The sequence below is a fragment of the Octopus sinensis genome, linkage group LG4, assembly GCF_006345805.1.
Source record: "Octopus sinensis linkage group LG4, ASM634580v1, whole genome shotgun sequence".
NCBI lineage: Eukaryota > Metazoa > Mollusca > Cephalopoda > Octopoda > Octopodidae > Octopus > Octopus sinensis.
The window spans coordinates 113,906,251-113,932,905 of NC_043000.1; the positions used below are offsets into that span (position 1 = coordinate 113,906,251).

The 26,655-nt window shown below is 39.2% G+C and overlaps 1 protein-coding gene across 9 annotated transcripts in view; it reads left to right on the plus strand.

The window, feature by feature from the left end:
- Nucleotides 1–26,655, plus strand: part of LOC115210395 (disabled homolog 1) — a 172,906-nt gene that overhangs the window by 104,434 nt on the left and 41,817 nt on the right. For 7 of the 9 annotated variants that reach the window (XR_004998836.1, XM_036502364.1, XM_036502366.1 and 4 more), the window contains exons 2-4: nucleotides 13,335–13,402; nucleotides 21,950–22,167; nucleotides 24,759–24,893. Coding sequence is in view for 8 of the 9 variants with exons in the window: in XM_036502364.1 (XP_036358257.1) it covers nucleotides 13,372–13,402; nucleotides 21,950–22,167; nucleotides 24,759–24,893 (384 nt within the window). In the remaining variant the exon portion in view is untranslated. Of the gene's footprint in view, nucleotides 1–817; nucleotides 835–9,031; nucleotides 9,054–13,080; nucleotides 13,084–13,334; nucleotides 13,403–21,949; nucleotides 22,168–24,758; nucleotides 24,894–26,655 lie in introns of those variants that run through there. The other 2 variants (XM_036502365.1, XM_036502367.1) reach the window with 2 other exon arrangements.

The following is a 26,655-nucleotide window of genomic DNA, read 5'->3' on the forward strand; positions in this document are numbered from 1 at the left end:
TAAAATGATTATGATGATGATATATAGGCACAGGCGTGGATGCTTCCCAACCTCATGATCCTGGGTTCAGTCCCACTGCATGACACCTTGGGCAAGTGTCTTCTACTGTAGCCTCAGGTTGACCAAAGCCTTGTGAGTGAATTTGGTAGATGGGAACTGAAAGAAGCACATTCACCATCATCATTATTATCATTTAATGTCTGCTTTCTATGTTGGCATGGGCTGGATGGTTTGACTGAGGACTGGCAAGCCAGTTGGCTGCACCGGGCTCCAATCTGATATGGCAAGGTTTCTACAGCTGGATGCCCTTCCTAATGCCAACCACTCTGAGAGTGTAGTGAGTGCTTTTTATGTGCCACTGGCACAGGGACCTGTCAGCGGGTACTGGCATTGGCCATATTCGAATGGTGCTTTTTTTGTGCCACCAGCATGGGGGGGTTGGGGCCAGTCAGGCTGTCCTGGCATTGATCATGTTCAGATAGTGCTTTTTACTTGCCACTGGCACAGAGGCCAGTCAGGGGATACTGGCATTGGCCACATTCGGATGGTTCTTATATGTATGTATGTATTTGTGTGTGTGCGTTTGTCCCCTCACCATTGCTTGACACCGATGCCAGTGTGTTTATGTCCCTGTAACTTAGCGGTTCAGCAAACAAGACTGATAGAATAAGTATTAGGCTTACAAAGAATAAGTCCTGGGGGTCGATTTGTTCAACTGAAGGTAGTGCTCCAGCATGGCTGCAGTCAAATGACTGAAACAAGAATATATATATATATATATATATATATATATATATATATATATTATATATATATATATAGATATATATATATGTATATATATGTATATATATATATATGTATATATATGTATATATATATAGTATATATATATGTATATAGTATATATATATATATATGTATATATATATATGTATATATATGTATATATATATATGTATATATATATTATATATATATATGTATATATATATGTAATATATATATGTATATATATGTATATATATATATGTATATATGTATGTATATATATGTATATATATATATGTATATATATATGTATATATATATGTATATATATATATGTATATATATATGTATATATATGTATATATATATATGTATATATATATATGGACTGGAGCCTGGAGCGGCCCCTGGCTTCCCAGACCCCGGTTGAACCGTCCAACCCGTGCTAGCGCGGAAAACGGACGTTAAACGATGATGATGATGATGATGATGATATATATATATATATATAATGGTTTTAGCAAGAAAGAAGACTTAATGTATATGCACTATGTATGTGTGTGTGTGTATGTTTGTGTCGTTACATCATCTTTTCTGCTACATTCCTCTCCAAATATATACACCACCCCTATCTGTGTGTGTGACACTCAAACTAGGTTAAACACGCTGGTTACCCCCACCCCACCCGACCACTCCGAGGTCTAGCACACTTTCTGCTGTTGTTGTGGTTGTTGTGGTTGCTTCTTTATGTGTTTTGTGTTACGTGGTGTGTTAGTGTTACATGAGTGTGTGTGTGTGTGTGTGTGTGTGGAGAGAGAGAGAGAGGGAGAGAAAGGGTGATGGAGGGAGAGAAAGGGTGATGGAGGGAGAGAAAAAGAGGAGAGCGGGAAGTATGTTACTGTGGTTTTGTGTCTGTAGAGAAGTGTGTGTATGTGTGTGGGTAGGGAGAGAAGGAAAGAAGGAAAGAAGTGTGTAATTGTGTGTATGTGTGTAAGTGTGTGTATGGGTAGAGAGAGAAGGAAAGAAAGAAGGAAGTGTGTATGTTTTGTATTAAGAAATGTGTGTGTGAGTGTGTATGTGTGTGTAAATGTGTGTATAAGTGTATGTATGAGTGTAGGTAGAGAGAGAAGGAAAGAAAGAAGTGTGTATGTTTTGTGTTATGAAATATGTGTGTATGTGTGAGAATGTGTGTGTATAAGGGTATGTATGTATGTGTGTGGGTAGAGAGAGAAGGAAAGAAAGAAAGAAGTGTGTATGTTTTGCGTTATGAAATGTGTGTGTCCGTGTGTGTGTATATGCAGAGAGAGAGAGAGAGAGAGAGAGAGAGAGAGAATATGTGTGTTTTGTGCTATAAAATATGTGTAAATGTGTTATTATAAATGTATGTATGTGTGAGGGTAGAGAGAAGGAAAGAAAGAAGTGTGTACGTTTTGTGTTATGAAGTGTGTGTGTGTGAATGTGTGTGTGTGTGTTTGTGTGTGTGTGTGTGTTTGTATGTGTGTTTGTGTGTGCGTGTGTGTTTGTGTGTGTGATTGTGTGTGTGATTGTGTGTGTGTAAGATACAGCACACCATTGTGTGTGAGTGCCTGTGATTTTGTAATGAACACTACAACATTGTATATGTATGTGTGTATGTTTGTGTGTGTATACATATATATGATGTACAGTACCCTATTGTGTGTGTGTGTGTGTGTATATATGTACCTATGTGCAACACAGTGCATAATTGTCTGTAAGTCTATATGTGTGTATATGCATGAGTGTGTATGTGTGTCTATCACTATCTGTGTGTATGTATATGTATATCTCAGTGTATAATGTATATGTATGAAAGACAGAGAGAGCGAGGGAGATTGTTTATATATATATATATGTGTGTGTGTATGTATGTGTATAGGTAGCATCATGAGCTAGATGTGGTGTGTGTGTATGCGTGTGTGTGTGTGTATGTACATAGTTTTGTTAATGTGTATGAGAGTATATTCACATGGTGTCCATATTGCATGTGTGTAAACATCTACCTACTCACGTGTGTATGTACTTATTTCCATGTGTATGTATGTATGCATGTAAGTGTGTAGTTGTGTGTAAATGTGTCTATCTCCCTACACACTCACACATATACATGTGTGTGTGTGTGTGTGTTTGTCTGTGTGTATACATTTGTGTGTGTCCGTCTATCTCTCTCTCTCTCTCTCTCTCTCTCTATATATATATATATATATATACGCACACATGTACATCTGCATGTTGTGTGTTTGTATGTATGTATCTGTGTATGTATGCATGTATTTGTGTGTGTAAATGTGTAAATGTCTATCTCTATACATACACACACCCATGTACATCTGTGTGTGTGTGTGTGTGTGTGTCTGTGTATGTATGCATGTATTTGTGTGTGTAATTGTCTGTCTATCTCTCTATACATACACACACACCCATGTACATCTGCATGTGTGTGTGTGTGTGTGTGTGTGTGTGTGTGTGTGCATGCATTTGCATGTGTGTGTTGCTAATAGAGAGTACAGCCATGAGATGTCCATACTGAATTTGTGTGTGTGAGAGAGAGAGAGAGATAGAGATTGAGAGACGGAGGGAGAGAGAGAGAGAAAGAGAGAGAGAGAGAGAGTACAATCACGTGCTGTCCACATGAAGACAGTTTGCAATTCAGAAATGTGGCTTCGTTGTTGATGGTAATTATGATGATGATGATGGTGGTGGTGGTGGTTGATGTGATAATGTTGGTGGTGGTGGTGATGATGGTGATGATGACAGTGAAGATGGAGCATGCAGTGAAGGTATATGAAGGCAGTGATGATGGTGATGGAGATGGTTGGATGGTTTGTTTGCCAGTGTTTATGGCTGTAATGGTGATGATGGTTACTGGTGGTATCAGTGATGGTGAAGAAAAATAGAGGTTCCAGTGATGCTGGTGGTAGTGGTGGTGGTAGCGGTGGTGATAGTGGTTGTGGTGGTGGTGGTGGTAGTGGTGGTGGTGGTAGTGGTGGTGGTTCTAGTAAATGTGGTGATAACTACAGTAGTGGTAGTAGTGGTTTTGATAATGCTGATGGTTGCAGCAGCAGTAGCAGTAGTAGTGTTAGTAATGGAAGAATTAATATAATGTTGCAATAAAGTAAAGCTAGAATGAATTCAAATGAATTCCTAATTAAACTCTGCTATATAGGTGCAGGCGTGGCTGTGTGGTAAGAAGCTTGCTTCCCAACCACATGGTTCCAGGTTCAGTCCCACTGAGTAGTACGTTAAGCAAGTACTTTCTACTATAGCTTCAGGCTGACCAAAGTCTTGTAAGTGGATTTAGTAGATGGAAACTGAAAGAAGCTTGTCATATAAATATATATATGTATATATCATCATCATCGTTAAACTTCCGTTTTCCATGCTGGTATGAGCTTGATGGTTTGTCAGAGGACTGGCAAGCTGGGAGGCTGTACCAGGCTCCAATCTGATCTGGCAAGGTTTCTACAGCTGGATGCCCTTCCTAATGCCAACCACTCCATGAGCGTAATAGGTGCTTTTTACAAGGCACTGGCATGGGGAGCCAGTCAGGTGGAACTGGCATTGGCCACACTTCAATGGTGCTTTTTATGTGCGACCGACATGGGCACCAGTCAGCCAGCACTGGCATTGACCACATTCGGATGGTGCTTTTTACATGCCACCAGCATGGGGAGCCAGTCAGGCAGCACTGGCATCTGCCAGGACTACAATTTCACTTGACTCAACAGGTCTTTTATATATATATATATATATATATATATATATATATTTCATTTTTGGATTTGGTTTGCAAGATTCGTTACATGAGTTCGTGTGTTGAAGCATATTCTGTTGTGTCTGAGGAGAGTCATTCTCTTTTGATGCCTTATAATTTAACGAACTCACCCATACAGTAAGATTGAACCTGGAACCATTTTCAGCAAAGTGATCTTCACTCATAGATTTGAAGGGTTTCACTTAACTGTTCCTATCATTGCTGCTGCTGCTGCTGCTGCTGCTACTACTTCTACAGCATTTCCATCTTCTGTTCCACTCCCTGTTTTTTTGCTAGTACAGCTGCCCCATCCCGTATCACTTGTGGGAAATCCTTTATTCATATGTTCCCAGCACCCTCTCTTTGATGCCTGTCTGCCCCTTGTTATATATATCCTACATACATACATACACGCATACATACATATGTTATATATATATATATGTTTGTATGTGTATATGTGTGTGTATATATAAATATATGTGTGTGTGTGTGTTGTATGTATATATGTGTAGGGGTTACATATTGGCAGGGATAGGAATAAGGCATTAAGGCAAGGTTGTGCAATGTGTGAGGAAATACGAAATATGACTATGTTATTATTATTATTGTTATCATTATTACTATTATTATTATTTTTATTGTCTAGGTAGCAAGCTGGCAGAATTGTTAGCACGCTGAACAAAATGCTTTACGTTCTGAGTTCAAATTCCACTGAAGTCGACTTTGCCTTTCATCCTTTCAGGGTCGATGAAATAAGTACCAGTTACGTACTGGGGTCAATGTAATCAACTAGCCCCCTTCCCCCAAAATTTCAGACCATGTGCCTATCGTAGAAAGGATTATTATAATAATAATTATTATTATTGTTATTATTATTATTATTATCATTATTGGTATAATTAAGGTGGCAAGTTGGCAGAATCGTTAGCATGCCCAGGCAAAATGTTTAGCAGTATTTTGTCCATTTTTTTCATTCTGAGTTCAAATTCCACCAGGGTTGACTTTGTCTTTCATCTTTTCAAGGTCGATAAATTAAGTACCAGTTGAGTACTGGAGTCAATGTAATTAAACAGTTCCCTCCCCACAAATTTCAGGCCTTGTGCCTTTATTATAAAGGATTATTATTATTATTATTGTTATTATTATTATTTAAGCTGGCAGAATCATTGCTATGTGGGGCAAAATGTTTGACAATATTTCATGTTTGCTTTTCATTCTTCCAGGGTCAGTAAAATAAGAACCTGGGGTGGGTGGGGTGAGGGGCAATGCAATTGACTTACACCCTTAACATAAGTTTTTTTTTTTCTTGGATTCTACAAACCAGCTTCCCTCTACTGGAATGAAAAGAATCATGTTTGTATATAAGAGATGAGTATATATATATATATATAATATATATATATATATATATATATATATATATATATATATATATATTATATATATATATATATTATATATATATATATATATATAATATATAATATATATATTATATATATATATTATATATATATACAATATATATATAATATATATACAATCAGATACTCAATGGGCTTCTTTCAGTTTCCATTTACCAAAATCCACATGCAAGGTTTTGGTTGGCGCAAGGCCATGCTGGGGAACTGAACCCAGGACCATGTGGTTGGGAAGCCAGCTTCTTACCACACAGCCGCACCTATGAATGATCTAAAAACATTTGAGTTCTAAGTGCAGCTGATCATCCGTAATCTAGGCTTAGCTTATCACTTGTAAGATGATCAAAGGTGCAGTTGATCTTTACGGGATTATATGATCAGAATGTGCAGACGTATGATGCCCCAGTCTGCACACAGACATTGTAAACACGTGCACTTGCACATGCTTCTCATCACACACTCACGCACACATGCATGCATTAGCATATAATTGTGCAGGCATAAGCAAGCCGTATAGGTCTACTAAGCCTTGTGCATTTTAAAACATACATATATATATAAGCACTGCATTTATATATCATTGTTATTATAGCGTTGCTATTACGTTAAACTGTCGTATGTCTAAATTTGGCTAAATGCGGTTTTTTTCAATACATAATTTTTCTTGCAATTGCAAGTTTTTTTGGTCAAACTATTGTATCTCCAGCTGCCTCAGATGCCAAGATATCAAAAATTGTCAAAGTGTAGTTCAATGGTTTTGCTATGGAATGGTGAAACTAATTTTTCATTTTTCTGAAAAAGCAGCATTTTGGACTTATGACATTTTTGCATAATAGCAACGATATCTTTCTCTTTCTTTTACTTGTTTCAGTCATTTGACTGTGGCCATGCTGGAGCACCATCTTTAGTCAAGCAAATCAACCCCAGGACTTATTCTTTGTAAGCCTAGTACTCATTGTATTGGTCTCTTTTGCCAAACCACTAAGTTACGGGGACATAAACACACCAGCATCGGTTGTCAAGCGATGTTGGGGGGACAAACACAGACACACAAACATATATACACACATACATTTATATGTATACACATATACGACGGGCTTCTTTCGGTTTCCATCTACCAAATTCACTCACAAGGCTTTGGTTGGCCCGAGGCTATAGTAGAAGACATTTGCCCAAGGTACCACGCAGTGGGACTGAACCCGGAACCATGTGGTTGGTAAGCAAACTACTTACCATACAGCCACATATTATCTCCAGCATCATTTAATGTCCATTTTCCATGCTGGTATGGGTTGGACTGGTTGACAGGCGCTGGCTGGCTGAAGAGCTGTGCAGCTCCATTTGTCTGTCTGTACATATATTCTATACATATAAATTTGACATGTGCGATTCCTTCTTGTCTTGGGATTCACAGTCAAATGGCTGGGTAGAATTGCGCGAAAAATTACACAGATGTGTAGAATGATCTGGTGGTGTTGCTGGACTTTGTATTTTTTAATAGCTCCCATGGTTACCGAGATAATCTACTATAATAATACTCTTGTGTTTATGAATGAGAAAGGGAGGGGTGATAGATGAATAAGGAAAGAAGGGGTGATGTCATATTTTTTCATAGCTCCCATGGTTACTGAAATAATCTACTATAATAATACTCTTGTGTTTATGAATGAGAAAGGAAGGGGTGATAGTTGAATAAGGAATATAAATGGGATGGTTTAGTAAAGAAAGAGTGAGATAGAGATGGTAGCAAGTGCCAGGGCATACTTTTGAGGTTCAAATGCCATATTTCTGATATATGTACATATATATATATATATATATATATACGTTTAAATATTTGTTGTGCAAGATTTTTTATGTGAAGTCGTGTGTTGAAACAGATATTGTTATATTTCGGAATGGTCATATTGCCAGTTTAGCCAATAGAACGAAGGACCACTGATGCGGTCACAGGAGTGTGACGAAAGAACTCTGGCCGAAATAAGATTAAGATTAATGTAAAAAATAAATATCACTGAAGCAAAATAACACCAAATATATAGTGCGTGTGTTTTTATTGGCTAAACTGGCAATATGACCATTCCGAAATATAACAATATATATATATATAGGCATGTAAAAAGCACCCACTACACTCACGGAGTGGTTGGCGTTAGGAAGAGCATCCAGCTGTAGAAACACTGCCAGATCAGACTGGAGCCTGGTGCAGCCTCCTGGCTTCCCAGACTCCGGTCAAACCGTCCAACCCATGCTAGCACGGAAAACGGACGTTAAACGATGATGATGATGATGATGTACATACATATACTTTCATACATACATACATACACAGGTGTGTGTGTGTAGGTGTTGTGTAACCCTGAGGCTCAAGTCAACATTGATCCAGCTACCTCACAGTTTGCCCAAACAACAACACATGACTCACCAATTAATCTTTCTCGTTATACCAGAGTCACCCCCCCACTTCACACTGTACCTCTCCGATATGACATGCAATGGTGAATCATATTGTGTGCAGCGTAGCACTTTGGATCTATTGTGCTCTTTTCATTGTCCAGTCTATTTCTGTTCAACCAGATATTCTAGTGGCAGCAACAATTGAAATGGCGAGGTGGACTTAGGTCAGAGAGTGATGGCTCATGTTCCTCTGTATTTATTGTTCATTCTGCACAACCCAAAACATTGTTTATGGCCAGTGAAATTATTGATATTTTCAGCTATTTCTGTTTGGATGTGATCTTTGTTTGGGTTGAATGAATGAGAGATTGTGTTTTGGAATGGTATTGTGTTACCATTCTGGAGTGTTGTATATAAGTGTCTGAGATGTGAAGGATACTTTTTCTGAAGCATGGAATAAACTGCCTGCGTCAGTTGTTGACTGCCATGACACTGCATCTTTTAAGGCCCTCATGCTTTCCGAAATCCGCCGAAACTTCACCTGATTATATATACACTTTAGATGAGTTGTAGTGCACCTGAGCACTGTACACAATTATTATTATTATTATTATTATTATGTTGTGACAGGGATTTTTGGGGTTAAAACTTGCTTCAGCAATCCACTGTGTCATTCATATTTCCAGGTGACCTTTCATTTTTAGCATTTTCCTGCCGGTGTGGTCTAATGTGTTGTTCTGGTTTTGTTTGTAGTGAGTATATAATGTAAATAAGACTGAGAATCACTGTTTGTTTGTCACAGAAAATGAGATAGTTTTTTTTTTTTTTTGAGATCTTTTTTAAGCAGTTTTTAACATAATTTCTAGGTAACTAAAAAATTTTAAACTTCGTATACTGGTAGAATGTGTTTATAAAACATCTTTTTCTCTTGGCTTTATTGAGAAAATTCTATAGTTTTTAAGATATTTGCTGTTTTTTTTCTTCAATCAATGACGTCTATTGAGGTGAAAACATTCTGTGCCATTTGAATATGTCCCTCCTTTAAGAAACAGATTGGGTTTATTTACATTTCTGAAGAAAAAACGATACCCTTCCCCCCACCCCTAACCATAACCCTAACCCTAACTAACCCTAACTCTAACTCTAACCATAAAACAGATTGAAATGCAATAGATCGATACTAGGGTCATAACTATGGGTGACAATTTCTCATTTATTTTTATCAAAAAAATTTTTAATTAGCCCCATTTTTGATATTTTCAGTGTCCTTCATTATAATAATATATCTATCATAACTATAATAATAATTTTACCGTTAATCTTTAATTTTTTTAATAAATATAAATTGATATTGTACCTAAATGTGGCAGACCCACAGGGGACGATGCTGTTGTTGTCTATAGCCCCAGGAAGACACCTCCTCCAGCTGGCTAATGACAAATTCTCTGTGTCTGATTAGTATTTGCAAAGGGAAATCTTTGTTCCCATGTCCTAATCAGACACAGACAGTGTATCATTAGCCAGCTGGAGGAGGTGTCTTCCTGGGGCTATAAACAACAGTAGCATCGTCTCCTGTGGGTCCACCACATTTAGGTGGCAAATATACTTCACGATTAAGGTGGTGAGGTGACAGAATCGTTAGCACACCAGGCAAAATGCTTAGCTGTATTTCGTCTGTCTTTATGTTCTGAGTTCAAATTCTGCTGAGGTTGACTTTGCCTTTCATCCTTTTGGGGTTGATAAATTAAGCACCAGAAACATAGTGGGGTCAATCTAATTGACTTGTTCCCTCCCCCAAAATTTCAGGCCTTGTGCCTAGAGTAGAAAATATATATATATAAATATATATATATATATATATATATATATATATACATACACATATACATATACTTCACGATTCCATGCTGCTACTGTTTACTTCTCGCTCAGAAATTTATCATTGCTAGTATTGTACATTTAGATTATTTACATTATTTACATTTGACAGATATTTGTCGTCATCTTGTTTGTTGTTAACACACCGTTTCAGCTGATATACCCTCCAGCCTTCATCAGGTGTCTTGGAGAAATTTCAAACCTGAGTTCTCATTCCTAAGGTATTTTTTGATGTTGTTGTTGTTATTATTATTATTATTATTATTATTATTATTATTATTATTTTATTATTATTATTATTATTATTATTATCATCAATATTATTATTATTCAAATCACTGCCTGGAATCAAACTTGGAATCTTGGGGCTAGTAGCCTGTGCTCTTAACCACTATGGCATATGCCCACAGGCATATGGCAGTGACTTGAATAATAATAATAATAATAATAATAACAACATCTAAAAATACCTTAGGAATGAGAATCCAGGTTCGAAATTTCCCCGAGATAACCTGATGAAGGTTGGAGGGTATATCAACTGAAACGTTGTGTTAACAACAAACATGATGAGGACAAATATCCATCAAATGTAAATAATGTACATAATTCTTCATCTCTTAAATATAGAATTGTAGCATTGTACATGTCTTCTGTTTTTTTTTATAACTGTATACCTACTTTTGCACTCACCCACCCCACCCCCCTGTATGACTATTGTTACAGTTATTTGGCTATTAATTACTTTCTCTATATTTAATTTTGTTTTGTGGTTTATGTTGGCTACAAATATTTTCCAATTTTCTCTCTTTCTATAATGCATTTTCTATGTTTATTTCCTTCTTTTATTGTTTGATACTGAATTTTATTTCAGCTTTGTGTGTGTTGGTGGACTGTGGTAGATGTTTTTTCTTTTTTCCCCCAGCTTTTTTATGAGGTTGGCTATTTCTGGCCTAATTGGATTTGTATCCTTTAGGTTGCCTTATGAGATATGTTTTTTAGAAGTGTCTATAAATATTCCATTGTCCAGCAGAGGCTCTCAAACATTTTGGGCCACCGCTCCACCTCATGGCCACATAATACCCTCAGCGCCCCCACCCCTATTTTTATGTATAATTAGATATTTTATATTTTACTAATTTATATATACTATGAATCATTTGATAGTTAATATGATATTATATGATTTGTTTACAATACATAGGCACAGGAGTGGCTGTGTGGTAAGTAGCTTGCTTACCAACCACATGATTCCAGGTTCAGTCCCACTGCATGGCACCTTGGGCAAGTGTCTTCTATAGCCTCGGGCTGACCAAAGCCTTGTGAGTGGATTTGGTAGACGGAAACTGAAAGAAGCCTGTCGTATATATATATATATATATTTATGGTAGCGGTGGGAGGTGGGGGTGCTGGGGGTGATGGTGGTGGCGATAGGGCATGAGATAAAAAAAATGAGGGGAGGAGTGAACAGAGGTAACAAGTGGAAGAGAGATAGACAGACACACAGACACACACACACAAGCTGTGTGGCATTGGGTGGGGATGGTGGGGTGGAATGTAGAAGAACATGGTTGAGGGACGGTGTGTGTGTATATGTTTGTGTCTGTGCTTGTACCCACCAATATCGCTTGACAACCAATGCTGGTGTGTTTATGTCGCCGTAACTTAGCGGTTCGGCAAAAAGAGACTGATAGAATAAGTACCAGGCTTACAAAGAATAAGTCCTGGGATCGATTTGCTTGACTAAAGGCAATGCTCCAGCATGGCCACAGTCAAATGACTGAAACAAGAGAGAGTAACAAGAGAGAGTAATACTATAATAATATTATAATAAATTCATATCATCCCCCAATCCACTGCCTTCCTTCCAACGCCTCCTTTTTCTCTACCGTGCCCTTAGGCACCAGTGCCCACTTGGATGGTCTCAATGCCCACTGGGGGTGGCAGCAGCTCCCACTTTGAGAACCTATGTTGTACAGCAATGTCTTTATTACTAGTTGTTGAATTCTGAAAATCTTTGTTTCCTGGTGAAGCAGTTCTTTTAGACATTTTTGTGAATATTTTTTTGTACTTTTTTTTGTGTGAATATATTTTTGTATTTGCATTCTTCATTGATGCATGAGCGAGTATATTAAGACAATCATTTGGAGGTGGTGGTCTGTGGAAAGTCGAGGAATTGTTTGTCAGGTGATTGTGGTAGCTGAGTGTGTGGAACAGAAGGTGGTGATTGGGGAAGAATTGCTGTGCCTTGCCTCCGGAACGTGTGTGTGTGTGTTGGATTGTTTAGGATACAAAGGGGGTTCAGTCATGGTGTTGTTTAATGGTGATGTGTGATGAGGATTATGATGATGATGAGTATGATGTTGGCACAGGTGTGGCTATCATCATCATCATTGTTGTTTAACGTCCGCTTTCCATGCTGGCATGGGTTGGACGGTTTGACTGAGGGCTGGCAAGCCAGATGGCTGCACCAAGCTCCAATCCAATCTGGCAAAGTTTCTACAGCTTGATGCTCTTCCTAACACCAACCACTCTGAGAGTGTAGTGGGTGCCTTTTATGTGCCACCGGCGCAAGGGCCAGTCAGGCGGTATTGGCATCGGCTGTGGTTAAGAAGTTTGCTTCCCAACTGCATGATTTCAGGTTCAATCCTGCTACATATCACCTTGGGTACATATGTCTTCCATTATAGCCCCAGGTCAAACAATGCTTTGTGAGTGGATTTCCTAGACTGAAACTGATAATAATAATAATAATAATAATAATAATAATATATTTCTTTATTGCCCACAAAGGGCTAAACATAGAGAGGACAAACCAGGACAGACAAAGGGATTAAGTCGGTTACATCGACCCCAGTGCGTGACTGGTACTTTTTTTAATCGACCCCAAAAGGATGAAAGACAAATTTGAACTCAGAATAATAATAATAATTATGTGTGACAATAACAAAGATATTAAATGATGTTGGTGATAATAATAATGATGATGATAAGGTTTGAGAAGGCACAGGAAGCAGTAATGATGATGATAGTGGTTATGGTGGTGGTGGTGGTGGTGATGATGCTGATGATGTTTTGTTTTGTCTTTGCAGGGTTTCAGATTGATCCGTGCTGCTGTATCAGAGAACAATGTCTATACAGAAAGGACACAAAAAGAAAGGTAAGATAATCAGACCGGCCCTTGTTGTTTAGCTCTAAGTCATTCTGACCCTAGCCGTCCTCCCTTTTCGTATTCGAGGTTTCCAGGATTGCATTAGCCAACGCATTCAGTGAATATTTTTACATGCATTTTATGCGATATTGTGTAATTTGAGAGAGATTTGGCTGTTCTTTCAAGCAGATAAAATAACTTTGTAGGGGCACATAAAAGAACATTGTTATTACTGTAGCTCAGCTGCCTCTCAGCCCTGACACACAGACCTGTGTCCTAACCATGGCCATCCTGTCTTACTGCTAATAAGAAACTGCATTATATATGTCCTTTTATTTAAAATTGTACAGGCGCAGCAGTGGCTGTGTGGTAAGTAGCTTGCTTACCAACCGTATGGTTCCGGGTTCAGTCCCACTGCCTGGCACCTTGGGCAAGTATTTGGGAGGGCATGCAACCATTGAAACCCTCGAGCCCAGTGCAACTCTCCGGCTTAACCAACTTTGGTCGAACCATCCAACACATGCCAGCATGGAAAACAGATGCCATGTGATGATGATGATGATGATGATGATGATAATGATTCAAGGATGTGTGTGTGTGTGTATTTTGTGGAAGTGCTAGACAAGCAAGTGTTAAAATGGCTGAGAGGATAAATCCCTGTGGTACCCTATTTTGGAAGTTGCAGATTCATTAGGTGGCGGTGGTGGTGGTGCAGATAGCGCAGGCGGCGGCAGCGGTGCAAATAATTGATGTTGATGTAGTGGTTGCAGGGGATGGGGGACGTATCGGAGGTTGGTAATTCAAAATGTTGTGGTGCAGGTGTTAGTATCTGATGTTGTTGTTCGTAATGGCTACACCTCACATCAGTGGTTGTGGAGACGGTGGTGAAGCAGTGGTGGTTGCAGAGGTTGTGGTGTTGAAGGTGGATGGGTGGGTGGCGTAGGGTGGAAGTGGTGATGATGATGATGATGATGATGATGATGTACTTGCTCATGTAAATGTTGTGTGTGTGTGTGCGCGTGTATGTGTGTGTGAGTGTGTGTCCGCTACCACCACCAGCGATCCAGATTCCAGGCTGGGTCACAGCAGACAGCTGTTTGGTGGTGGGGGGGTGTTTATCTTAACAGGTTTATTTCAGTCTCAAACAACTCCCCCACACACACACTCCATACACAACCCCTACCCGTCCCCCATACCCCACCCATGTTCCTCTACATTCCACCCCAACCATCCCCACCCAATGCCACCCAGATTCTATGTGTGTGTCTGTGTGTCTGTCTATCTCTCTTCCACTTGTTACCTCTGTTCACTCCTCCCCACCCCGTTTTTTTTATCTATCGCCCCTATCGCCACCACCGTCACTCCCAGCAAAGCCCACACCCCACCTCCCACCGCCACCCATTACTGGTGAACACCTCTGAAGCATTCATGGTCACCATGACCACAACCACCGTCACACCACTGCAGCTACAGCCACTTTCACCACCACCGACATCACCAATAGCACCACAGCCACCGCCAACTCCGCCATCGCCGTCATCATCACCACCACCACCACCACCATCCCAACCACATACCAGGATCATATCTACACAGTTTCACTTTTTTTCTGTGAATAAATAGATTCGAGAGATGGGGGGGGGGTAGAGTGAAAGAACCAAGAAGGGGAATGAGAGAGAGAGAGAGAGAGAGAGAGAGAGAGAGAGAGAGATGGATATAATGAGAGAAAAGAAGCAGTGTATAAGAGAAAGAACACGTATATGCGGTGGTGGTGGTGGTGGTGGCTGGAGGGAAATGTAGAAATTAAAGAGAGGAGGGGGAGATAATTAGCGATGAAAGGGAGATAACCTAAGACAAAGCAGGAGGAGATAGTCATAAACACACTCCTACATATTCGGCTTGCTTGTTTCAGTCATTTGACTGCGGCCATGCTGGAGCACTGCCTTTAAATCGAAGAAATCACCCCCCACTCCTTGACTTGTTCTTTGTCAGCTTAGTGCTTATTTTATCTGTCTCTTCTGCTGAACAGCTAAGTTACGGGTACGTAATCACACCAATATCGGTCGTCAAATGATGGTGAGGGGATGACAGACACAAACGCACACACTGTCTACCAAATACCCTCACAAAGCTTTGGCCGGCCCGAGGCTATAGTAGAAGAAACTTGCCCCAGGTGCCGTGATGATGATGATGATGTTGTTTGAGATTAGATATTAAAAAATTTAAAAAACCCAAAAGAATATGTCCTGCTGTGGATGTAAGCACCTCAGGAGAAAGAAAACATCTATGGAACATAAATGAAGGGCATATAAATCTGGGGCCCAAAATATGGACTCGAGCAGTGTGAAATAAAGGTGTTGTGTTTAAGGTCACATCACATCACCAGGTATTGAACTCACAGCCTTACAGATGTGAGCCCAGCACCCTAACCACAAGACCACTACCCTTTACAAGTATGGAAAAGTAGACATTGAAGTGATGTTGTGGTGGTCATGGTCATTATGGTGGTGGTGGTAGTGGTGGTGATAGCAGTAGTCGTGGTGGTTATGGTGGTGGTTGTGGTCATGGTGATGCTCATGGTGGTAGTGGTGGTCGTGGTGGTAGTGGTGGTCATGGTGGTGTTGGTGTTGGTGTTGGTGGGGCTTTACAGAGCTGCTCATCCTGCTTGAAATAACAGCCAAATTTCCCTAGATATTACTATAAAACAGAATGTCTTATGGTTATGATGATGATGATGGGTGATGGTTATGATGATGATGATGATGATGATGATGGGTGATAATGAGTGATGGTTATGATGATGATGATAATGATGATGTGGATGATAATGAGTGATGGTTATGATGATGATGATAATGATGATGTGGATGATGGTGGGTGATGATGATTATGAATCAAGACTGATCAGGGCCATACAACAACACCAGGCTGTTTGAGGGGCTAAATGACAAAGATATGTAAGAGTGCAGGAAACATGGTAACGTCTATTCCAGGCTAGATTCCTAAAGAACTGGTAATCAATTCCAAATGTTTGTAATTAAATTTCGGTAAAGTGTTGAAACAGTTTTTTTTCTTTGGAAGCAGTTATATATTACAATTACTTCCTTTTATGGATATCAAAGAATTTCAAAAATCTTTGAGTCTGCTAAAACCGTACAGATCTGGAATAAAATAGGGTAATTTGAGAGAAGAATTGGTTGAAGAAATGGAAGAGTCATCATGTTTAGTAGCATTGGATAATTCCTTGGAGTCTTGTGTTGCAGACTCATATATCAGATCCCTTTTTTTTTTTTTTTGACATATCAACCTTTTGAAAGAGGATCAGACCTAACACTTTTCCAGGCCTTCCCAGACTAGTGTGATTGATGTGCTTGTTGTTGTTATTGTTATTGCTTAAGACTCAAGTCAGCCCTGATCCATCTAAGGTCACCCGGTGCTTCATTTAAACGTGTGTTTAGGGACTAGATTATGTAATGTAGACCTAAGCTGTCTAACTCGAGATTCTGAGGGAGATTTTGCAACTATTTCAAGCAGATCAACTGACCACATAGATTTTCATGTTGCACATTATATCCTTGTTGGTGTTGTTGTTGTATGGCCCTGATCAGTCTTGATTCATCATCATCACCATCACCCACCATCATCCACATCATCCTTATCATCATCATCATAACCATCACGCATTATCACCCATCATCACCCATCATCATCATCATAACCATCATCATCATCATCATCATCACCCATCATCATCATCATAATCATCATCATCATCATAACCATCATCATCATCATCATCATCACCCATCATCATCATCATAATCATCATCATCATCATAAGCATCATCATCATCACCACCACCACCCATCATCATCATCATAACCATCATCATCATCGTCATCATCATCATCATCATAACCATCATCACCATCATCATCATCACCATCATCAGTAGCCATATTTATTAAGTTATCTATTTTAGTCAGGAGGGCATAGTTCCCCTGACCTATTTCAGGGTCTCTGAGACTGGTGGGAGGGAGGAGCAAATCCTCAGACCAGAGACCTGGATGGAATATTTGCAAGCAAGTGAACTCTGCTAAAGGGCCCCAAAGTACCTGGTAGTGATGTTAAACTTGGCAATGGATTATGCCTGTTGCCCAAATAGGTCACAACAAAAGGGTTCAAATTCAGATTGCATAAAACCAAAATAAATAGCACAAGGTACTGCTTTCAATGCTCAAATGTTTCCACTAGTTCACCACTAGATGGCTACTTTATTTATCAACACCAGAAGGATGAAAGATGAAGTTGACCTCGGCAGCATTTGAACTCAGAATTCCAGCTTTGGAATAAATACTGCTGGGCATTTTGTATGATGCTTAAATGACTGCTTGTTTGCTGTCTTATTAGAAGCACTCCATCAATTATCATTTTGTCTTCTATTCAGACATAGTATACCTTGGATTAATTTATCTAATGTACATCTTTCTGTTGTTTCTTTTGTTTATCATTATTTTTTTAATTTCTGTTTTATATCCGTAACTTAGCGGTTCGGCAAAAAAGACCAATAGAATAAGTACTAGGCTTACAAAGTCCTGGGGTCGATTTGTTCGACTAAAGGCGGTGCTCCAGCATGGCCTCAGTCAAACGACTGAAACAAGTAAGAGAATAAATCCTATACTTATTTTTAGCAAGTGTATATATAAAATCACACACACACACACACACACCTGATGTAAATGGTTTAATAAATAAAATCATATACTAGACTCACAAAGAACACCTTTCAGGAAAGATTCATGTAACATATAATTTTATTCAGAGATAGAAGCAGATGCAATGTGACATCATTATCCAAATTTCTATGGAGTCTTTAGGACTATGAAGTGACTAATCTACTCATAAAGTAGGGTATTGTAGTTTTTAAAAGCAATGAATATACTGAACAAGGTAGGCGTTTTAACCTCTGCATTACAGACAAATCAAAAGCATTGACAGTAAATAAAGGAAAAAAAAGACATATTCTCCTTGCTTACACAAAAGGCATTTCAAATTACAAAATTTAAAAAACATGTCCATTTCTATTGAAAAACATACCAAATTCACTACTATAACTACCCATTACCCCCACCACCACCACCACACTAACAACTATTAAACAAAACTTCTATCTATTACTCAAATACTCCACAATATGCAAAACTATGATAATGCTGCAACTGTGAGTGTGGTTGATACCAGTGCTGCCTGACTGGTCCTGTGCTGGTGGCATGTAAAATGCACCATTTGAGCATGGTCATTGCCAGTGCTGCCTGACTGGCTTCTGTGCCAGTGGTACATAAAAAGCTCCATTTGAGCATAGACGATGCCAGTGCCGGCTGATTAGTCCCATGCTGGTGGCATGTAAAAAAGCACCATTTGAGCATGGTCATTGCCAGTGCCACCTGACTGGCCCTCGTGCCAGTGGTACATAAAAAGCACCCACTACACTTTTGGAAGGGCATTAGGAAGGGCATCCAGCTGTAGAAACTTTGCCAGATTGGTTTGGAGTGTGGTGCAGCCTTCTTGCTTGCCAGCCCTCAGTCAAATCATCCAACCCATGCCAGCATGGAAAGCAGACGTTAAACAATGATGATGATGATGATGATGATGATGCATGACTTGCACTTAGAGCTTTAAAGGATAAACCCCACTACAGTTAATACATTGGATTACTGTTATAATCCATGCTACCATATTCTAGCATTTACATTAATATGAATTACAGAATAATGATGTTACAGCACTAGTGTAGCGAGGGGGAGCGGTAGGGGCGATCCACCCTGGGTGGCACTGGTGCTAGGGCCAAGTAAAAGTCCCCAGTACACTCTGTAAAGTGGTTGACATTAGGAAGGACATTTCAAAATTATGCCAAAGTGCCAAAGTAGACACTGGAGCTTGGTGCTGCCCTCTAGGTCACCAGCTCCTGCTAAACAGTCAAGCGCATGCCAGCATGGGTGTTCAATGGTGATGATGATGGTGGTGGTGATGATAATGATGATTAAAAATGAGCAAAAAATGGGCCTGGATGCAATCATAGAACACCTCTTTCTCTAGTCCCTGCTCATTATATATGCATATCCAGTGCAGCAATTCTATAGCCCCCAAGGCATTATGCATATGAATTACCAAGATCACAAAATTTCCCTTGAACAGGGCACCAGTGCATTGCTGGGTAACCCAGGGTAACAGCTGAGTGGAATGGAGCAGCATGAAAGGAAGTGTTTCGCTCTAGAACACAAAGCACTGCATGGTCCAAGAATTGAAACCGTAATCTTGTGATTGTGAGTGCAAAACCCGAAACATTGAGAAACAGGACTTTATACTGCAATACCAGCAGCAGAAAGCTCACATATTCATGAAGTACAAATGTTTCAGTGCTGTATTAATTATAATAATCCTTTCTACTAAAGGCACAATGCCTGAAATACTGGGGGAGGGGACTAGTGGATTGCACCAACCCTAGTGTTCCATTGGTGCTTAGTTTAATGATTCCAAAAGCAAAGACAACCTCGACAGATATTGAACTCAGAACATAAGGACAGAAAAAATACCAGTAAGCATTTGCCTGGTGTGCTAATGATTCTGCCTGGTCAGTGCCTTAGTCCTTTCGTTACCAGCCTGGCTGAAACCGGCTCTGGCAAATGTTTTGTTTTCATAAGTCCTGAATTAAAATCTTCAACCAAACCTTAGTTACAATTTATGTTCCTAAAATTAGCTTAATGATAATTAAGTTATTTTACTAAATTCTGTTTTATATTTAAAATTAATTGAAAGAAATACAGAGCATCTCAACAGAAATATGGTAACAAAAAGGTAACAGAAACAATTCTTAACCCTTTCGATACCAACCTGGCTGAAACCGCCTCTAGCTCTGTAGTACAAATATTTTGTGTTCATAAGTTTTGAATTAAAGTCTTCCACCAAACCTTAGTCACAATTTATGTTCCTAACTCTAGCTGAATGATAACTAAGTTATTTTACTAAATTCTTTGTTATATTTAAAATTAGTTGAAAGAAACAGAGAGCATCTCAAAATAAATACAGTAACGAAAGGGTTAAATATTAATTGTAACAATGCAAAAGCATTCTTTAATTCTTGAAACAAAAACAAAACACATGGGAAACAACCAATTCTACAGCTTCTGAATAATTACTTCCCTTTACATACAAACTCTTCTTTTGTCACTTGTCCATTTCACATTCTCTGAAATGTCATGCCACTCTCTCACCAGTTAAATTGATGGGGTATTCAACCATTATCCACCCTTTAAATAAACAATTGCGAATATATTCGCATGAAACTTATGGTACTAGGCCATTGAATTCTGTTTCTATTGAAAGAAAGTATTTTATGCACTAATGTGGTGTTGAAAATTCATTCTTTCAGTCCATCACACATGTTGATATACACATACATGTATACACACACACAAACACACACACACACACAAGCACGCACGCACACACATGCACATACATATACATATATACGACAGGCTTCTTTCAGTTTCTGTCTACCAAATCCACTCACAAGGCATTGGTTGGCCTGGGGCTATAGCAGAAGACACTTGCCCAAGATGCCACGCAGTGGGACTGAACCCGGAACCATGTGGTTGGTTAGCAAGCTACTTACCACACAGCCACTCCTGCGCCTATGTATATGTGTGTATATATGTACATGAGTAAATATATATATATATATATATATATCATCATCATCATTATTCAACATATGTTTTCCATGCTGTCATGGGTTGGACAGTTTGACAGGAACTGACCAACTGAAGAGCTGTCCAAGCTCCATTGTCTGTTTTGGCATCGTTTTTATGGCTGGAGGTCCTTCTTAACATCAATGCCCCCAAATCTTATGAAATATAGACACCCAGGGTTTCCTAATCAAAACATTACTTTATTTCGCCCTTTTTCCCAAGACCATTCCTCACTTGCATTCAAAGCAGATGGTAAAATAAATTACTGTTTCAGCTATAAAACCTTAGGTACCTGCATTTCACAAGACTTGTGGTTTCCTTTATTACATTATTTTTACTCTCTTAGCTAATCAAGTGTTATTCTTCTTGTGGTGATCATTCGGTACTAGTTACGTAACTGTCAGTTATAAACCCATGTGGGTTTATTTACATTTCTGAAGAAAAAAAGAAACCCTTTACCCCCACCCCTAATCCTAACCCCACATATATAAAAAAAAAAAATTTACGGAAAGTGACGATCTTCTTCAAATGTAAACAAATACACGTGATGTAAATGGTACTCATATCGAAAGAATGCCCTTCTTGTTGAATACCTTACCACACAATGTATATGTATCTATGGTCATAGGTAGAAATAATGTTTGGTCATAGTTTTACTTGATCAGGCTTGACCAGGAAACAACAACAACAGCAACAACATTATTTAATTATCTGTTTACAATTACATTTTAAACATGTTTTCATTGTTATACATATTTTCTTCTTTTCTTGTTTGACTGACCTCATCTACCAACCGACTTACAGAGATTAAAACAGATCCGGCCAGTTTCGAAGGAAAAGGCTTGTTCTTCACGGCGAAATTCATCGGGGTCTCTGACGTTGCAGATTTTCGAGGGAACGCCATGTGTCAGGAGACAATGCAGAAGTTAAAGGCTGCCGTGAAGAGCTCTGGAAAACATAAGTTAAAGATTCTAGTCAACATATCTCTGGAAGGGATTAAGTTGATCGAGGAGAAGACAATGGTAAGAAAGAAGTTCCTTTGGACTTACACTTTTTTTTGTTTTATATGCTTTGGTTTATAATCTCACCCTACCACATTAGGAAGTGTAGTCCAGTAGTTCCCAAACATTTTCAGGCTGCCGCCCCCTTGGGCCCCAGGCCACATTCCTAGCGCCCCAGTCACCCTCCCCACCACAAATATTAGACCACTTTCTGCAGCAAATTCAAAACATCTGTATTTCACAAATAAAACTTAAACCTAATTAATCTATTAATATTCATTTTTTTTTTTTACATCTATCACCCAATTTTGGCCGTCTTATTTTCATCCCACTTTTCTTTAACACCCCACTGGATCCTTCCGCTTCCTACTTTGGGAACCACTGGTGTAGTCCATCTTTAAAATCTGTGGCCAGACCCGACATTGCCCTCTTTACTCTTTTACTCTTTTAATTGTTTCAGTCATTTGACTGTGGCCATGCTGGAGCACTGTCCTTAGTCGAGCAAATCGACCCCAGGACTTATTCTTTGTAAGCCTAGTACTTATTCTATCGGTCTGTTTTGCCGAACCGCTAAGTTATGGGGACATAAACACACCAGCATCGGTTGTCAAGCGATGTTGTGGACACACACATACACACACACAAATATATATATACATATATATGATGGGCTTCTTTCAGTTTCCGTCTACCAAATCCACTCACAAGGCTTTGGTCAGCCCGACGCTATAGTAGAAGACACTTGCCCAAGGTGCCACGTCGTGGGACTGAACCCAGAACCATGTGGTTACAACCACTCCTGCGCCTATTATTTGGGGGTTTTTTTTTACGTCTATCATCTGATTTTGGCCACCTTATTATCATCCCACTTTTCTTCAACACCCTGCTGGATCCTTCCACTGCCCACTTTGGGAACCACTGGTGTAGTCCATCTTTAAAATTTGTGGCCAGACCCAACCTTGCCCTTCATAGCATCATCTGTATATTCCTCTTTCAGTGTCAGCTTTGTTCCAATGTACCATTCTCCATCAACATTACTGTTAAAAGTATGAAATGTGGTCTTTTACTGTGTTAATATTATTAAATTCATGAAATATGGCAGAAAGTGTAGAAGATTAGAAACCGAATCGACAAATTACCAAGTAAAAGACACAGCTTAGTAACAGCCATTTTGTGTGGTTGGCTGATTAACTGACCAATCAGCATCAAGCCATCACATGATGCATCCTTCTAGGACCTTACTCTTTTGCTTGTATCAGTCATTTAACTGTGGCCATGCTGGAGCACCGCTTTTAGTCGAGCAAATCAACCCCAGGACTTATTCTTTGTAAGCCTAGTACTTATTCTATCAGTCTCTTTTGTCGAACTGCTAAGTTACGGGGACGTAAACACACCAGCATCGGTTGTCAAGTGACATTGGGGGACAAACACAGACACACAAACAGACACAAACATACACACACACACACACACACACACACACACACATACACACACATATATATATACATATATATGATGGGCTTCTTTCAGTTTCTGTCTACCAAATCCACTCACAAGGCTTTGGTCGACCCGAGGCTATAGTAGAAGACACTTGCCCAAGGTGCCATGCAGTGGGACTGAACCTTGATCCATGTGGTTGGTAAGCAGGCTACTTACCACACAGCCACTCCAAGGCTTATAAATAGATGAGTTTTGGGTACCAAATTTCAGAATGTGGGAAATTGTCACCATGGAAACCACATTCTCATTTCTCAGTATTAAACAGTTGTTTTAACAAATTCTTATCCAACTGAGTGGACAGCAACTACAGTAGTAAAAAATGGTAGAGACCCTCTTCAGTCACGAATGACCATGGGATTGCACCTAGAAAGTTCCAAATCTTGAAAGGTACAAATCTTGGCAAGGTTGCTTATGGAAGACCAGCAGTCACCCTTGCATACCAGACTCCTGTCTCTGTGCCACTGATGTTATCCAAGGGAAAGGCAAAGACTTGGTAATGGTGGCATCACAACTCATATCTACAGCTGAGGAAACTGGAGCAACATGAAATGGATGGAATTGGGGTGATATCGTTAAAAGTGACATGTGGCTGTGGTGATATGTGACATGTGACTGTGACACGTGACATATGGCCATAACATGATGTGTGGCTGTGACATATAACATGTGACTGTGATGATATTTGACATGTGGCAGTGACATATACGTGATATGTGGTTTAATAGTATTTATATGTATTTGAGTATAAATAGGTTATTTAATTTTATTGATTAGTGAAATTTATATTATTTAATAGTATTTACTGTTATGTATATGTTGTTATTATTAATATTATTTATATTTAATGATGTTTATTATATGACATGTGACTGTGATGATATGTGACATGTAGCTGTGACACGTGACAGTGATGATATGTGACATGGGTGTGATGATACGTGATGTGGGTGTGATGATATGTGACATGGGTGTGATATGTGACATGGCTGTGATGATATGTGACATGTGGCTGTGATGATATGTGACATGAGGCTGTGGTGATATGTGACATGTGGCTGTGTTGATAATGATGATATTGTTAAAATGATAAAATATCTCTTTTATTTCAGGCTGTGAACTATGAACATATTGTAAGTCGAATTTCATTTATTTCAATTGACACTACGGATTCCAGGGCTTTTGGCTACGTCTTTGAACCAGGAGATGGCACCCACAAATTCTTTGCAATCAAAACTGAGAAGTCGGTGAGTGTATATAAATGTACATAATGTAGACATAATAATCCTTTCTATTATAGACACAAGGCAACTTGTACTTAATTTATCAACCCCGAAAGGATGAAAGGTAAAGGTGACCTCGGTGGAATTTGAACTCAGAACGTAACAATGGGCAAAATACCTATTTCTTTACTACCCACTAGGGGCTAAACACAGAGGGGACAAACAAGGACAGACAAACAGATTAAGTCGATTATATCGACCCCAGTGCATAACTGGTACTTATTTAATCGACCCCGATAGGATGAAAGGTAAAGGTGACCTCGGTGGAATTTGAACTCAGAACGTAAGGATGGGCAAAATACCACTAGGCATTTCGTCCATAATGCTAACAATTCTTAACGTATACATAAAAATGATTATAAATACTTTTAGCCCAAGGTCTCGAGAGGTGGATGGAGTACATAGGCCTATCTTTTCTCCCTCAGTAATTGACTGGAACTTCTCTTTATTGACCCTGGGGGAATAAAAGGTGAAGGGAATTGGTGCGATTTGAACTCATTATATAAATGGTTATAACTAAATACCACAAAACAGTTTTGCTGTTGCACCACTGATTCTACCAGTTCACCGCTATTATAATAATAAATGGTTTATTTCTTTTATCCTTTACTTAGACTGCGGCCATGCTGGGGCACTGTTTTGAAGAATAGTTAGTCAAAGGAATTGAGCCCTTGTACTTATTATTTTCTTTTTAAACTTTGTACTTATTCTGTCAGTGTTTTTTGCTGAACTGCCAAGTTACAGGGATGTAAACAAACTAACACTGGTTGTCAAGTGGTGGGGGGAGGAACAAAGACGCACACACACATACACACTCACACACACACACAAACATGTACACACACACATACAGACACATCTTCACACATATTTGCAAACACATTCCGTTGCTCTCACACAAACACACATATACTCTCACACATACTCTCACAAACACACACAATCAAATACACACACAAACACGTACACACACACATACAGTCCCATCTTCACACACACATGCAAGCACTCTCAGTGGCTCTCACACAAACACATATTGCATTGCATATACTCTCTCTCCCTCGCTCTCTCTCTCTCACACACACACACACACACACACATGTACCTAGGTATGTAAGAGGGTAGAAGGGTTGATGCTATAGGAAGCCAGGGTGTTAGGGGAAAGGAATTCAGGTGAAAGTTCACCAAGGCTGAGGAATTTGTGCTGTGAGAAATGTGAATTGTCCTGGCTTCCCTTCAGCTTCACTGACCCTCATTGACCCCTTCACATATTTCTGCTCCCTTCCACCCCCTATCACCCCCCCTCTCTGGCTGCTGCTACTTAGCAGTCACATGACTGCTGTACTAGTTACTTATGTAAAGACACAAGACTAATTGTGTGTGGGAGGGAGGGGTTGGTAATCTCTAATTAAGGCTTATGAGTTAATTAATTATGTAAAAGAGAATAAGAGTCTTGTCACCATTTAAACAATGGCTAAGTGTCCACTGTATATAAACACACACACACACACACACACACATGTATATATTTATATATTTTTTTATTCTTTTACTTGTTTCAGTCATTTGACTACAGCCATGCTGGAGCACTTACATTAGTCGAACAAATTGTCCCCCAGGGCTTATTCTTTGTAAGCCTAGAACTTATTCTATTGGTCCCTTTTGCCAAACTGCAAAGACACAGACATAAACACACCAACATCAGTTGTCAAGTGATGGTGGTGGG